The sequence below is a fragment of the Gigantopelta aegis genome, chromosome 4, assembly GCF_016097555.1.
Source record: "Gigantopelta aegis isolate Gae_Host chromosome 4, Gae_host_genome, whole genome shotgun sequence".
NCBI lineage: Eukaryota > Metazoa > Mollusca > Gastropoda > Neomphalida > Peltospiridae > Gigantopelta > Gigantopelta aegis.
In genome coordinates, this window is record NC_054702.1 from 7839852 (window position 1) to 7858275 (window position 18424).

The following is an 18424-nucleotide window of genomic DNA, read 5'->3' on the forward strand; positions in this document are numbered from 1 at the left end:
GAATCAATATGTTTACTTCCGTTTTTCTTCTATGCAATTTCCTCCCATAAGTTGAGGTATCCATCATAAAAAAAAAAATATGAATTGGTGATTTTAGACTTAAATTTATGGTTATGTTATTTACTGTATATTAAAAAAATAGAGGGTTTTAAAGTGTTTTATATTTTAAAAAGAAGATATTTGTTTGGTATAAAAAAATCTATATATTAGCAAAAAAGTCCAGAGGATGTTTGGATAAAGTTGTGATGGCAGAAATCAGTGACAGGTGATTCATCTTCAGCACAATGATTCATCCTTCTCTCTTCATCAGGATGAGGAACAACTGGCTTGACAAATGTGAATGACAAATTTGAATTTCTGTACAAAACAAAGGTCGTGGCATACTTATTTTGACAGGCATCAGAGCATACTTTCATGAATCACTGTCAAAACTATAATGGTATCAGATGCTCAAGAAAATAAGCATATTCTGGCTGATTAGTATTGCATTAGATATGATGCAGATATAGTTTACATGTATAGCCTCTAAATGTCTTCAGGAGTCTTATACCTAGCATACCTTAAGGTATATTTCAGAATTAATATGAAGAAACCAAAGCTGGTGCAGAAGGAATATATTGCTTGACATACAGAGAAATTGACTATTGGAACAGGTATCTCTTTTTCAAAATAGCTTAATCTGAAGACCAGTATTGATTTGAATCTACTTATAGATCAAGGCATGAAATTGATTTAATGCTTTCAGTAGTTTCATTTCTTATCTTGTTATAACTTAGCTAAAACTTTTTTTTTCAGACTTTTTTGTTTTGATTTAGTCACAAATAAAAATTAGCACACAGACATAGTCAGGGACAGTGGGGCATGGGGTCATCACTCCTTTTTTTTTTTTTCCTTCCACCACCACGATATAATATAAATAGTGTGGATTCCCCACTCCTCCAGTATAAAACCCTGGTTTCATCAGTGAATGGGAAAAAGAGTAAATGAGTTTGTGTCTACTGGGATATTAAGTTGTGACTCAGTTTTGGTATACCATTAGCTTTAACACATTGTCTAGATCTGCAGAACATAGTTGTATATTTATATTATTTATCACCTTTCTTTGTAATAAAGATTTTTCTTGCATTTGTTAATGGTTTAGTATTAAAAAGAACCCACCATGCAATATCACCATTTTTACCCAGCAGGGTCAGGCTCTCTTTGAGTGTCCTTTGGTAGCTTAAAGCGCTCACTTGAAGTGCTTGGGAAGTGATTGAATCCCTTGGTGAACTATTCTGCAATTGGGTTTTTCAGTCCTAACAAGTGCCTTATGACTAGAATATCAAAGGCTTTGGTAAGTGCTGTCCTGTCCATGGGAAAGTGCATATACAATATCCCTTGCTGCTATTGAACAAATTATATGTCATAATTACTAAATGTTTTACATCCAATAGCTGATGACTAACAAATTAAAATGTTCTTTTGGAGTTGTTAAACAAAATAAATTTATTTTTTATTTATATCCACTGATAGTTCACACACAGCCACCTAGGGCTGTCTTTGAAATTTTCGGTGACTGGATCTGGAGCAGAATGTCTTACCCATCTGCAGCAAGGGATGTTTTTTAGGTACTACTTTCACAACAACCAACCTTTCAATGTTTGTTAAACCAGCCCAAGAGCTATGATTGGAGTTGTGTTTGTATTTTGCATTTGAAAACAAGAATTCCACATAATTTAAATGTCTCACCTACCATAAACTTATTTGGTGCACTGTGATAAGTATCCATATGTGCAACTATAAACCAAGTTTCTAAGCCCTAGGTCAATGAAACTTGGTGAGAAACTAATCTTAATGTGAAACTTGAACTGTCAGAAAAGTAATACCCATATCTTGCCTTATTTTATTTTGTAAAGGCACAACAAAAAATAAGATGGAGGTGTGAGATTGCATCTTTAAGTGAAAACACTATACTCTTGTTATGGCTCATCAGGTAACATATTTAATCAGTTGACTTCCTGCCCTTTAGAACACGCCATCATTGAAGGTTATATGGACCCACATGTTATTGTGCCTGCAGTGTTTGATTTGCAGTTAACTATATATCCATTAGCACTGCTTTCTGATAAACACAGTGGAGACATGTCATGTTAAAGTAATGCTTTTCTTTCAAAACATGGAACTTAGCTGAAACATTTCATTATTTTTTTTATAAACTAAGTGTCCTGTCAGACATTTTAAATTATTAATTTACACTTTTTTTTAGAAATTATCTAAGAAATTACAGCTACAAAATAAAACAAAACAAAACAAAAAACAAGTCATCAGTAAGTTTTTGGTTCATAGATTTCGGGTTTTGTTGAGGGGGGTTTCTTTTCCTGGGTTTTTTTTTTTTTTTTTTTAAATTGTTTTGTTTGTGGGTTTGTTTGTTTGCTTTTTGTGTGTGTGTGTGTGTGTTTGTTTTTGTGCTTTTTTTTGGAGGTGGGGATGTTATTGTTATACTGTTTATCAGGGCTCATATTGGAATAAATTTTGGTTTAGCCAATTTTCAGATTTATGGGGAGGGGGGAGGGGGGTAGTTGCCCCCCTGAGAATCTAATTTTTTTATATTTTATTTACTCCAGAAAATAGCATACACATCTCAGGGTTTATTTTGTATAGTGTATCATTTGTTTATAAAAAAGTAGTACCACCCTCCCCCCCCCCCCCACCCCCAGGAGTTTGATCAGGGTACAACAAAGTAGAATAAAGTAAAGTCAATTAAATCTATTTTGAGTTTAAACTTATATAATGTCCTGTTTTCATGCAGAAATTTATACTCATGTATGTATATTTGCGTTAGTATTATAAATACTCCTATGAGCCAAAGTATATTTACTTTGGGTTCCCATGTGGTAATGATGACAGATGTAATCTGATGTAGGTATATATTAATTTTGTCAAAATATCAGTTGGTTAACAGCATCCGACATGAGTACTCTACATTTTGCAAAGAGGAGAGATTTTCAGTATTACTTAAGTGCAGGTCTTCATCTTAGATTAGCTCATGAAAAAAGAATATATTGCGAAGGAAACTTTTGATAATGATCAATGAGTTAAAAACTTTTGAATGACAAAAGAAATATTCTATTTTCTCTGTGAAGAGCTTCACCCATGTTTGTCCAAACCTGTTACACCATTTGTTTGGTAGCCAGTGTTAAAATATGTCTACATATGCACCTGTTTGATGCAATAGATTGCAATTGTGTCACATAGAAAATTTGTTAAATTAGTTTTCAGTTCTATTGCTCACATGAGCAAATAAGAAATCTGTTGACATGACAAGATTTGCATATGATTAAGGACGTACCACACAGATACTGAGGGAGGAAACCCGCTGTCGCCACTTCATGGGCTACTCTTTTCGATTAATAGCAAGGGATTTTTTATATCCACCATCCCATAGACAGGATAACACATACCACAGCCTTTGATGTACCAGTTATGGTGATATAATCCAGGAGTGTCTATAAACCTGTATGCAAATGTGTTCTCATAACAGATATACTCACCTGAAATATAATTACTTACAAGTTTATATATACTGATGTATGTAAATGTCTGCATGAGAATAGAGCTTTAGTTTTACTATAGGCATAAGTGTATGAGACAGGGAGGCAGGGGCATAACTCCTTTCCCCCCCCCCCCCCCCACCCTCCACCAGGACTGAAGCAGATCCTCAAATTCGGGCTATACCTGTTTGACAGTAATGCTAATACATGTATGAATAAATGTTGTTATTCAGATTTGGGTATTTTCATTTAATCTCAGTAAAATTCAGCCAGCCCACCTACAAAAATGACCCTATGGGCAGTATAAAACAATTTTGTTTGTTACAGCTTGTTTTTATAATAAGTTATAGATTGCTTCCATCCAAAATCCAAAATGTTTCTGGATGTCCTGGTGTTTAGGGCAACTCCAACTCCATTTTATGTCAAACAGTAAACATACACTTGTTATTTTACATAATTCGTACTAATTATTTATTAATTAAGATTCTGATGGAGATGTGGGAGAGTTCATAATAAGCCGGTTATGATCAATACAATGTTCATCTTTATGTGCAAAGTTTAATTTTCCTGAGTTATTCTAATCCTAGCCCCTAGGTATAACAGTGTCAAGGTGACCCAGTATCAGGACAGAGTCATTTGGTAAATCCAGCTGATAAATACTAGCATTTCCAAGGTCATCAAAGGTCTTTGCTATCAGTTTGCTGGTAGATAAACTTTTGTATGTATTGGTTTTACATTCTAAGGTCACCAAAATAATGTGTCAAAATAAAATGAATATTGTTAGATAAGTATAAAGTAAAAAACCTATTTATTTTTTTAAAGATTTTTTGTTTTTAAAAGAATATATTTTTAATTGTAAATAGTATGTTAAGTGATAAATCATATCAATATGTGAACAAAATTAAAAGACAATAAAACAGAATTAGTGAAAACAAGATTTATTTACAGTGTTACAAATACATTTATTGTACAGTATGTGCATGGACATGCAAAGCATGACATGATTTGAACATGGAATGTAAAGTGAGATCAGCACAGAGCATGAAGTGAGATAAATGGAGCATTATGTGAGATAAACACAGTATTGTATGGGGAAATAGGGAATAACTGGTTACTGTCTTAAGATATTGGCGTTATCCTGCGAAGGTTAGAATGGCGAATGCATTCGCCATTCGACTTGAGCAGGATAAAGCCAATATCTTAAGACAGTAACCAGTTATTTCTTTTATCCTGCAATCCTAGAGGAATATTCAGAAAATCATTATTTATTCTAGTTTTTTGTACGCAAATCGAGTATTGTATTGTCAACCTAGCAAGGCTTTTATTGGATGATGTCATACAAGATACATGACGTCATTTTTTGTAAGATGCTAGCTACATTCTGTCACATTAAAAAAGCATTTGTAAACTCTAATTCATAATTAAATATATAAGTTTTGTATTGTTATCACAAAACTAAAATTTATTTGTATTTACTGTACTTCAACAAATGATTTAAAGAGTATGTTTACTTAAAACTACTCTGAAATACTCCAGTTGAGTCGGGCTTATGTCAAGTGACCTATAATTTTGGTCAGTGACCAAACATATAGAGATTTATCTAGTCATCATATCTTTCCAATGTATACAATGATTGCTGGATAAAACACAATATTATGTCAGACTAACACATACATGTAGCTTTATTTGAGAGAGACATAACAGTACATGCATGAGAACAACATACAGTACTGTGTGAGATCAGCATATAGCACTGTGAGATCATTACATAACACTGTGTGATAATTATATAACACTGTGAAATGGATATATGAATTAAGTGAGACCAATATGCTAAAGCATGGTAAAAGAGAAAGTTTTCTGTGCTGTTAAGAAAATAAAGTTAAATGTCTTTAGAAAATGTACATCATTTCACTAACAAGTTTCTAAGTCAAAGACATTATGTAAATGTGTAACAAAGGTGTATAGTATCAATAATAAAATATTACATTTAATAAATTAAAGTAATGAAATGTTTTCTATTGCCATAACACAACATCTAGTCCATAAAGTGACTATAAACAACACACACTACCATAAATGGTTTTTACTGAAAACTGCAGTGATTTCTCCATATTTTTAAGTACATATAATCTATTCTGTCTGTCATGAAAATTATTTATAGATATGGGGAATTCTTTATTTATAGATATGGGGAATTCTTTTTCACATATCTAAGTGTTGATTTTTCTTAATGCTGAATTTCTTTTAGTTTTTATAAGTACACATAAAAGAAAAACCCAATTTAAAAAGATTATTCTAGTCGTAATGACTGATTCTCAATCTTTGAGACAGAAAGATTATTCTAGTCGTAATGACTGATTCTCAATCTTTGAGACAGAAAGATTATTCTAGTCGTAATGACCGATTCTCAATCTTTGAGACAGAAAGATTATTCTAGTCGTAATGACTGATTCTCAATCTTTGAGATAGAAAGGATTTTGTAAAAACATGTTTGCTGGTCTTGGAAAAACAAATACTTAAAGCTCATTGAATTTTTACAAAATTAGAATTTGTTGTTGAGAAGGAGCTTAAATATAATAATTTTTCATGCTCTATTAACAGGCAAGCTAAAATGCACACATCGCAACATTAAAAGTATTCATACTGTATGGACCAAAAAATTAAATGTAAAATTTAAATTAAAAGACTATTGGTATTCTTAAAAGTTAATACTTTTGCAATAATATGGTTTTCATTAAAATTATTTCAAATACAAATAATATATTTCAATAATCGCAAGTGTGGTAAAACATTTTAAAAAGGTAATACAACTAAATGAGTACTGGTGTAGTACTGTAAGCCTAGTAAACATTCTGCCAACATAACATCATTTCAGAAACAATATGCTAATTACTGCACCAACTATTCCAAATGGCAAATTCCATCAGCACCTATTTTTATAGATTTAAAAAATTATTTTTACTAAAAATAATTTTATTATATGAAAAATATTGTTGATTGAAATTGATTTTAAAATATTTTGTTCAATAAAAAATATTTTTAAATTTTTGGCAAATGTATATAGAGAGAGCAACATTACAGACATATTGCTGTCAGTAAAATTAAAAACATTGTTTAACACAAGATTAAGATCAACATGTCATACATTGCTGTTTATATATATATATATATATATATATATATATATATATATTAAAAAATTGTGTACAACCAACTTTTATAAACAATTTTGACATTTGGAAGGTGCAAAAACAACAATTGTAAAACACTGATAAAAACATTTAAGAAATCATAATATTTTGTTTGAATATATTCAGAAAATATATACAGTACCAGTTAAAGGGAGACAACTCACTCCTTATGCAAAATATTTTTCATAGTTGCAATCACTTTGACAAGTTTTCACTTGTTTCTAGTTGACTATTTAGCATAAAATTTAATCATTTTGTTCGTTCAAAAACCAATTCACATTATAGCATGATTACATTGCAGTGTTATCCAATCCTTTGTGTAGAAATAAAAATACATTATGGAAAAATTCAAGATCATATAGCATCACTTGGTAAATGAAATATAAACATTCCATAGTTGTTCTTATATTTAATGTTTTTCCATTTATTGTTGTTGTTTTGGGGTTGGGTTTTTTGGTACAATATTGCAAATAATCAAGAGGTTTTCTTAATATAAAATATATATAGGCCTACAATTTTAAAACACTAAAATCTGTTCACACTGACAAACTTTTAACAGTTTAAAAAATAAAAATCTGTGAACTCATGTATCAAAACATATATAGTCCAATAACCCATATTAAGTTTTGTATTTGATATCTTGCTTCCCAATGGAGGTTATTTGTTGGTTGGAGGGGTGTGTTATTTTTCTCTATATATAATTTTAGTTTGTGTACACAAAATAATAATTAACAAAATATCTTGAACTGATTACAATTAATCTAGTTTCATTTGTGTAATCTTGTTATTTAAAAATGTATTTTCTAAAACATAGATCTTTATTTGACTATATAAGTGAATGCTATGTTTGACTAAATTTGAAAGAAATATTAAAAAACATTAGTAAAAACACAAATAACACGATACATACATTCTATGAGCTCATTTAAGTGAAGAATCTGGAAGTGATCTGTGAACAATTTACAGACAAATGTTGATGATGGTCTGGTGTCAAACATTTCACATTTACATAACGGTGCATCCATTAAATAGTTTGGCAGTGACGAGAAAGGAGACCCACTGATATAGTTTTATCTCTTGTTTGTTTGTTTGTTTGTTGTAGTTATCCCACTTCAGGGGAACATTGATCCAGGCCAATTGCTACAGCCCTGCTTCTCTAGGTTTTACAACAAACTACAGCTACAAGGTCAATCGTTTTTAAAATATGACAAATCGCAAGCAAATAATCAACTTGCTGATCTGAATAGTAGGAAATACTGCTAGCTCAAGACGAACATATACATAGTGATAATGTGAAAAAGAAAAAGAAAAAAAAAGAAACAAACACACACACACAAGAAAATATGGGTGTGCACAAAACCTCCATCTAGAAAAATGATAACATACAATGAATCTTCAAGTAGATAGTGAAGAAGAAAATATGACCTTCAACTTTAGTGTTATGGCAAATGGAGAAGCAAGTGAAATATACATATAGCACCTCCAATTTAAAAAGGAAACAATAATCTTGAAGAGTCGAACGTAATCCTACTGGTAAATGAGATTATAAATAAAACAATTTCATACTGAGCAGAGGACATATACAGTCCTCTTGAATGAATGAACTAATAACCTATAAATTATCGAAGAAGACAACATATGGACTCTTCCAAGATGGAGCAGAAGAAATAAGTCTCCTCCATTAAACAAGGAGGCCATGAACAGAAATGTATTTTGAAGAAGGGGACAACAATCTCATTCCTCCATTCCTCCAGATGTAGGGTATAGTCAGACTTTAAATTTTTTGGCCTCTTATGTTTATTGTTTTGTAAACAGTCCAATGCACTTTACTTTGGCAGCCCGTCATAATTGCTCAAATCACCAAAATATTTTCAGTCAAACTGTCAAAGTTTATTTTTGGCTCTAATTTGTACAGACATGAGTAGAATGCAAAGATTTTACTTTTGGTTTTAGGTTCTAGACCTAACTTCTAACTTGCAGAGCTCACCCTGTACATGGCCAAATTAGCCAACTGCTAATTTTTATTCAAAGTGGCTACAACATTTAGGTCTTGGCTAATAAAATATTCCTTAAATTAAGCACATTTTAATAATTTTCAATAAAATACTCGATATAGATGTACATAATCTGAAAATTGGCTAAACCACAATTTGTTCCAGTGTGAGCCCTGAACTTGGTATTCCAAATTCCACCCACCTCAAACTTCACCTCCCCACCCCACCTCTGCCCTGAACTTGGTATTCCAAATTCCACCCACCTCAAACTTCACCTCCCCACCCCACCTCTGCCCTGAACTTGGTATTCCAAATTCCACCCACCTCAAACTTCACCTCCCCACCCCACCTCTGCCCTGAACTTGGTATTCCAAATTCCACCCACCTCAAACTTCACCTCCCCACCCCACCTCTGCCCTGAACTTGGTATTCCAAATTCCACCCACCTCAAACTTCACCTCCCCACCCCACCTCTGCCCTGAACTTGGTATTCCAAATTCCACCCACCTCAAACTTCACCTCCCCACCCCACCTCTGCCCTGAACTTGGTATTCCAAATTCCACCCACCTCAAACTTCACCTCCCCACCCCACCTCTCTGCCCTGAACTTGGTATTCCAAATTCCACCCACCTCAAACTTCACCTCCCCACCCCACCTCTGCCCTGAACTTGGTATTCCAAATTCCACCCACCTCAAACTTCACCTCCCCACCCCACCTCTGCCCTGAACTTGGTATTCCAAATTCCACCCACCTCAAACTTCACCTCCCCACCCCGCCTCTATCCTAGACTCAGTCACTGGCCTACCCACAGATTGGGCTCAGGGTGGATGTGTCTGGACCTTACATAACCTTAAAATAAGTTTTGCTATCTGGTGTCTAAACATCAAGATGAGCATATTCAGATTCTCTCAGTTTAACAAGTTGCACACAGAAGAAACTTCAAGTGAGACAAGGACTCAAACAGGACATTTTATGTTTAAATATAGGATACTAGCATGAGAAAATATAAATGTTTGAACAATTAATATTAGAGCACAGTACATTTATTGTGAGAAAATACTGTCCACTCTGACATATTCTAGAATTCTTTATGTGCAGCCATTTTGCTAAGGAAGCACAATGCAAATGAACCTCGACTAGATGAATGGGTGAAAAGCAGGCTTTGTGTTATAGAGTATTCTCACGAATCACTTGGAGTCCACCACCTGAAAAAAGAAGAAGAAAATTAGAATGATAGAAGCAGATACTTTAGAACAATCTGCTAACTATTAATTAGTTCTGTTAAACAGTCAATACAACACTCAGATGTACTAAGAAATGCTGATATATATATATCTATATCTGTCTAGTTCTAGGGTTTTTTTTTCTCTCTCTCTCTCACTCACTCACTCACTCACTCACTCACTCACTCACTCACTCACTCACTCACTCACTCACTCACTCACTCACTCTCTCACTCTCTCACTCATTCACTCACTCACTCTCAAACATAGACTATTACACTAAATATTTAGGATTGATCAACAGAAATTCTTAGTTTAAATATGTTTAAATATCTAACTTCTACAGATCAATCCCAAATATTCATTGTGCAGTGGAACATTTTCTAAACCCTTGTCCGGATTGTATCTAGCAGCTAAGAAAGGCAGACTCACACACATTTGTTTTCAACAAAAATGCCATTTTTGGTTTTGAAATGCAATGTCTGGTCTAGCTGAAGAAAAATCATATTACTGTGTCCTGGGCCCGGTAACATAAAGCACTTGTAACACTTACGTCAGACATACACCATACATAATATGTGGCGTACGTCTGACATAAGTGTTACGAGTGCTTTGTGTTACCCGGCCCTGGTGATTTTCTTACTCTCACCCACCCACTGTTATATGAAACTAGACACCACTTTGCCCAGGACGTACTCTCACCTACTCTCCCACTGTTATATGAAACTAGACACCACTTTGCTCAGGACGTACTCTCACCTACTCTCCCACTGTTATATGAAACTAGACACCACTTTGCCCAGGACGTACTCTCACCTACTCTTCCACTGTTATATGAAACTAGACACCACTTTGCCCAGGACGTACTCTCACCTACTCTTCCACTGTTATATGAAACTAGACGTACTCTCACCTACTCTTCCACTGTTATTTGAAACTAAACACCACTTTACCCAGGACGTACTCTCACCTACTCTCCCACTGTTATATGAAACTAGACACCACTTTGCCCAGGACGTACTCTCACCTACTCTCCCACTGTTATATGAAACTAGACACCACTTTGCCCAGGACGTACTCTCACCTACTCTCCCACTGTTATATGAAACTAGACACCCACTGTTATATGAAACTAGACACCACTTTACCCAGGACGCACTCTCACCTACTCTCCCACTGTTATATGAAACTAGACACCACTTTACCCAGGACGTACTCTTACCTACTCTCCCACTGTTATATGAAACTAGACACCACTTTACCCAGGAGGTACTCTCACCTACTCTCCCACTGTTATATGAAACTAGACACCACTTTACCCAGGACGTACTCTCACCTACTCTCCCACTGTTATATGAAACTAGACACCACTTTGCCCAGGACGTACTCTCACCTACTCTCCCACTGTTATATGAAACTAGACACCACTTTGCCCAGGAGGTACTCTCACCTACTCTCCCACTGTTATATGAAACTAGACACCACTTTACCCAGGACGTACTCTCACCTACTCTCCCACTGTTATATGAAACTAGACACCACTTTGCCCAGGACGTACTCTCACTACTCTCCCACTGTTATATGAAACTAGACACCACTTTGCCCAGGACGTACTCTCACCTACTCTCCCACTGTTATATGAAACTAGACACCACTTTGCCCAGGACGTACTCTCACCTTCTCTCCCACTGTTATATGAAACTAGACACCACTTTGCCCAGGACGTACTCTCACCTACTCTCCCACTGTTATATGAAACTAGACACCACTTTGCCCAGTAGGTACTCTCACCTACTCTCCCACTGATATATGAAACTAGACACCACTTTGCCCAGGACGTACTCTCACCTACTCTCCCACTGTTATATGAAACTAGACACCACTTTGCCCAGGACGTACTCTCACCTACTCTCCCACTGTTATATGAAACTAGACACCACTTTGCCCAGTACGTACTCTCACCTACTCTCCCACTGTTATATGAAACTAGACACCACTTTGCCCAGGACGTACTCTCACCTACTCTCCCACTGTTATATGAAACTAGACACCACTTTGCCCAGGACGTACTCTCACCTACTCTCCCACTGTTATATGAAACTAGACACCACTTTGCCCAGGACGTACTCTCACCTACTCTCCCACTGTTATATGAAACTAGACACCACTTTGCCCAGTACATACTCTCACCTACTCTCCCACTGATATATGAAACTAGACACCACTTTGCCCAGGACGTACTCTCACCTACTCTAGACACCCACTGTTATATGAAACTAGACACCACTTTACCCAGGACGTACTCTAACCTACTCTCCCACTGTTATATGAAACTAGACACCACTTTGCCCAGGACGTACTCTCACCTACTCTCCCACTGTTATATGAAACTAGACACCACTTTGCCCAGGACGTACTCTCACCTACTCTCCCACTGTTATATGAAACTAGACACCACTTTGCCCAGGACGTACTCTCACCTACTCTCCCACTGTTATATGAAACTAGACACCACTTTGCCCAGGACGTACTCTCACCTTCTCTCCCACTGTTATATGAAACTAGACACCACTTTGCCCAGGACGTACTCTCACCTACTCTCCCACTGTTATATGAAACTAGACACCACTTTGCCCAGGACGTACTCTCACCTACTCTCCCACTGTTATATGAAACTAGACACCACTTTGCCCAGGACGTACTCTCACCTACTCTCCCACTGTTATATGAAACTAGACACCACTTTGCCCAGGACGTACTCTCACCTACTCTCCCACTGTTATATGAAACTAGACACCACTTTGCCCAGGACGTACTCTCACCTACTCTCCCACTGTTATATGAAACTAGACACCACTTTGCCCAGGACGTACTCTCACCTACTCTCCCACTGTTATATGAAACTAGACACCACTTTGCCCAGGACGTACTCTCACCTACTCTCCCACTGTTATATGAAACTAGACACCACTTTGCCCAGGACGTACTCTCACCTACTCTCCCACTGTTATATGAAACTAGACACCACTTTGCCCAGGACGTACTCTCACCTACTCTCCCACTGTTATATGAAACTAGACACCACTTTGCCCAGGACGTACTCTCACCTACTCTCCCACTGTTATATGAAACTAGACACCCACTGTTATATGAAACTAGACACCACTTTGCCCAGGACGTACTCTCACCTACTCTCCCACTGTTATATGAAACTAGACACCCACTGTTATATGAAACTAGACACCACTTTACCCAGGACGCACTCTCACCTACTCTCCCACTGTTATATGAAACTAGACACCACTTTGCCCAGGACGTACTCTCACCTACTCTCCCACTGTTATATGAAACTAGACACCACTTTGCCCAGGACGTACTCTCACCTACTCTCCCACTGTTATATGAAACTAGACACCACTTTGCCCAGTACGTACTCTCACCTACTCTCCCACTGATATATGAAACTAGACACCACTTTGCCCAGGACGTACTCTCACCTACTCTCCCACTGTTATATGAAACTAGACACCACTTTGCCCAGGACGTACTCTCACCTACTCTCCCACTGTTATATGAAACTAGACACCACTTTGCCCAGGACGTACTCTCACCTACTCTCCCACTGTTATATGAAACTAGACACCACTTTGCCCAGGACGTACTCTCACCTACTCTCCCACTGTTATATGAAACTAGACACCACTTTGCCCAGGACGTACTCTCACCTACTCTCCCACTGTTATATGAAACTAGACACCACTTTGCCCAGGACGTACTCTCACCTACTCTCCCACTGTTATATGAAACTAGACACCACTTTGCCCAGGACGTACTCTCACCTACTCTCCCACTGTTATATGAAACTAGACACCACTTTGCCCAGGACGTACTCTCACCTACTCTCCCACTGTTATATGAAACTAGACACCACTTTGCCCAGGACGTACTCTCACCTACTCTCCCACTGTTATATGAAACTAGACACCACTTTGCCCAGGACGTACTCTCACCTACTCTCCCACTGTTATATGAAACTAGACACCACTTTGCCCAGGACGTACTCTCACCTACTCTCCCACTGTTATATGAAACTAGACACCACTTTGCCCAGGACGTACTCTCACCTACTCTCCCACTGTTATATGAAACTAGACACCACTTTGCCCAGGACGTACTCTCACCTACTCTCCCACTGTATATGAAACTAGACACCACTTTGCCCAGTAGGTACTCTCACCTACTCTCCCACTGATATATGAAACTAGACACCACTTTGCCCAGGACGTACTCTCACCTACTCTCCCACTGTTATATGAAACTAGACACCACTTTGCCCAGTACGTACTCTCACCTACTCTCCCACTGTTATATGAAACTAGACACCACTTTGCCCAGTACGTACTCTCACCTACTCTCCCACTGTTATATGAAACTAGACACCACTTTGCCCAGGACGTACTCTCACCTACTCTCCCACTGTTATATGAAACTAGACACCACTTTGCCCAGGACGTACTCTCACCTACTCTCCCACTGTTATATGAAACTAGACACCACTTTGCCCAGGACGTACTCTCACCTACTCTCCCACTGTTATATGAAACTAGACACCACTTTGCCCAGTACGTACTCTCACCTACTCTCCCACTGATATATGAAACTAGACACCACTTTGCCCAGGACGTACTCTCACCTACTCTCCCACTGTTATATGAAACTAGACACCACTTTGCCCAGTACGTACTCTCACCTACTCTCCCACTGTTATATGAAACTAGACACCACCACTTTGCCCAGGACGTACTCTCACCTACTCTCCCACTGTTATATGAAACTAGACACCACTTTGCCCAGGACGTACTCTCACCTACTCTCCCACTGTTATATAAAACTAGACACCACTTTGCCCAGGACGTACTCTCACCTACTCTCCCACTGTTATATGAAACTAGACACCACTTTGCCCAGGACGTACTCTCACCTACTCTCCCACTGTTATATGAAACTAGACACCACTTTGCCCAGGACGTACTCTCACCTACTCTCCCACTGTTATATGAAACTAGACACCCACTGTTATATGAAACTAGACACCACTTTACCCAGGACGCACTCTCACCTACTCTCCCACTGTTATATGAAACTAGACACCACTTTGCCCAGGACGTACTCTCACCTACTCTCCCACTGTTATTTGAAACTTGATACATCTCTGCCCAACACTTTACCATACAAAATAATATGACTGATTGCATTAGAAAACAATAATTTTTCTGTATTGTTGAAACCACTGCTTATGATATACTGTTTCATGTTTCCGAAACAAATGAGTCAAAATTTACCTGTAAATCTCTATAGATCATATAACGTGTAATCTGACCCATTACTGGACACATTAAAGGAAAGAAAGTGCTAGCAAATAACCAACCAAACATCATCATTTTTGAACCAATGAATCAGTGACTGTAGAGCAATCTACAAACTGATCAGTTATAGAAAAATATTCTCGATATTTTAGTCCATATTAGTAATAAATGTTGGTAAGAAATACACTCTACAATAAAATAGTTACCGTCTTCCAGATCATTCTGTTTCATCATATGATAGGAGGCACGCTTTTGATGAGTTTTCAGGGGTTCAATATGAACGGGCAAAGTTCCATTGTCCGCCCTGTCAAAGTTTCTCTCCTCTATCGGTTTACCGTCGATGAAACTCGTGTGCATCATGCACTGGCTGCGTGTGGGCGTCATCGAGTCACGTGATGACAGCTTCTTGTTGGCTAGCGGCTGTTCCTGCGACATGGACTTCTTCACCCGTTTCGTCCGGTAACAGTAAACCACGGTAACTATGAGCCCTATGATGGCGAAACTCGGGAAACCAATACACGCTGCCACTATAAGGATCTCACGCAAGCCTGAAAGTACACAGATATTAAAGAGTTTGTAGAGTTTCAATATACACAAAATGTGACACCATTATATTGAACGAGCATACTGAAAGTACTGCTAAAGCAATACATGTCCCCTACCTGGTCCAACAAATTTTCATATCTTCTAAGTTCAAGGGCCATAACTCTGTGAAAAATGGGTAAATTGACATTACAGTTATAAACTTGATCTGTAACAGAACATGATAAAATTAAACACAAAATTTAAGCTCAATATCTTGCAGCATCGTGGGAAAAAAGTGCGGAAAAAAAATGTCCATATCTTCTACATTGAAGGGCCATAACTAAAATGAGTAATATGTGATGAAAGTCAAACTTGATCTGTAATAGGATATACACAGAATTTCTGCTCAATATCTCAAGGCATTGTGAAACAAAACATAACTAAAATGAGTAATATGTGATGAAAGTCAAACTTGATCTGTAATAGGATATACACAGAATTTCTGCTCAATATCTCAAGGCATTGTGAAACAAAACATCAAGAAAACAATATGAGGGACAGATGGACACACTAACAGAAGGACCTATAGTCCCCTCCAGTTGGACCAGTAGTGAAATTAATAAACTGATTATTTGATTTGTTCTGCAGCTATCCACAATTGGGAACACCGAAAAAAACCTATTAATTTCAGGTAAGTTTACCACCTGGTTAATTTAAAAGTGTGATATGTCTGAGTTTTTCTTTAAAATATGTTAAGCATGTTAAGGATTTTTTTTCCCAAATATTTGTCTAAATTTTCTTCTTTGTATTTTACACAGACAGATATCTGAACGTACATTTTCTCTCATCACTGTCATCAAATGGTCCACAGTTGGGAACCCCGTCACAGTGCAGCGACTCGTCAATACAGTACCGCTCCAGCGGCATGCAGATCGCCGGCTCGTAGCAGTGCTGGCCGCCTGCGCACGTGAACTGGGCGCACGTACCTGCAACACACAAATACACAGGCTGCAATTAACTCAGAGTATTTATTCCTTAATTACAGGTAACTGTTTGGCATGCTCTTGTTAGCCTGAGGTTCAATATGTCAAGGTAGGGTTCTCAGCAAAATATTTTATTTGCATTTATGGGGTTTTTCAAAATTCAAGTGTTTCATATAGCTAAAAGAAAAACACAGAGGTAACCAAAATTATTACTATATATTTTTATAAAATGTATTTCAACTGTATTCATAATTCATAATAACTCTTTCCAATGGAACTATATTCTGTAAATAAAAGTTTGGCATTCATAGAATGAAAATTGTAAACAAATTGTTAACAAAACAAAAGAGCACTTAAAAGTTTTTGGAGGGGGACAAGTCCCTTGGCAAATATGATAGTGTAGTTTATTTATGATAAAATGGTCAAATAAAGAAGTTACTTTTTTAACCGTCTTTGTTTGTGTAAAATAATGGTTTATTTATCGAATGGATGATAGAATTTTTTTTCATCATATGCAGTCATGTGGGATAGAAAACATACACCCCTCGGTGGTGGAAATTTCCACAACCTCGGGTGTACTTTTTTTTTTATCCCACATGACCACATATGATGGAGTCTATTAATATTTGTAGGCAATACTTTGTTGAATATTTTTTCGTCAAACTGCTGTGTGACCCTGTGTTTAAGCAATACACACACTAGTTTCTTACCATCCTCTGGCAGTCTGACCGCCGACCAAACCAGCTGAAAACCTTTACTCCGCTCCGTGTTAGCAGATGTGGAAATAAACCTACAAGGGAAACAAGATCATTTTAAAAGTAGAAAAAGTTAAAAGTTTTTGTGTTGTTTAATAACACCATTAGAGTACATTGATTCACTAATCATCGGCAAAACATTTGGTAACAAGGGATTTGTTTTTTATTTTTTATTTTTACTAGTATGCACTTTCACATATATAGGACAGCAAATACCATGGCCTTTGATAGGCCAGTTGTAAGACACTGATTGGGACCAAAAACCCAACTAAAATAGCAATTAACTGGCTTATAAGTCTAGAACTTTGCTTTAAACCATTCAGTATTAACTGTAAATACATACATGTAATAAACAATGATGACAAATATGAAATGTTTTCTTGTTTTAAGGGAGGAAGGAGGGAGGACAGGCTAAATAATTTTATCTGTTTTGCATCACACAGTTTTGAGATGACCATAACCCAGAAGAGACAGGGTACCCTTCATCATGCTCATATTTACTGAAGGTTCACATCCTGGGCAAAATCTCTGACTTCAACAAGGGTCCAGTCCAGGATATGAGGTACAAACCAAACAGAAGGAAGGATGGAAGGAAATAGTTTATTTAATGATGCACTCAACACATTTTATTTATGGTTATATAGCGTCGGACATATGGTTAAGGACCACACAGATATTGAGAGAGGAAACCCGCTGTAACCACTTCATGGGCTACTCTTTTCAATTAGCAGGAAGGGATCTTTTATATTCACCATCCCACAGACAGGGTAGTACATACCACAGCCTTTGATATGCCAGTCATGGTGCACTGACTAGAACGAGAAATAGCCCAATGGGCCCACCAACGGGGAT

The 18424-nt window shown here is 37.1% G+C and overlaps 1 protein-coding gene across 4 annotated transcripts in view; it reads right to left on the reverse strand.

Annotated features, from left to right (window-relative positions):
* Nucleotides 1-9747: 9747 nt before the first annotated feature.
* Nucleotides 9748-18424, reverse strand: part of LOC121371992 (membrane frizzled-related protein-like) — a 72899-nt gene continuing 64222 nt past the window's right edge. For all 4 annotated transcript variants that reach the window (XM_041498230.1, XM_041498228.1, XM_041498226.1 and 1 more), the window contains 4 exons: nt 17528-17607; nt 16671-16820; nt 15516-15857; nt 9748-9925 (listed from right to left, as the gene is read on the reverse strand). In XM_041498230.1, coding sequence (XP_041354164.1) covers nt 9888-9925; nt 15516-15857; nt 16671-16820; nt 17528-17607 — 610 coding nt within the window. In that variant the 3' untranslated portion in view covers nt 9748-9887. The remainder of the gene's footprint in view (nt 9926-15515; nt 15858-16670; nt 16821-17527; nt 17608-18424) is intronic.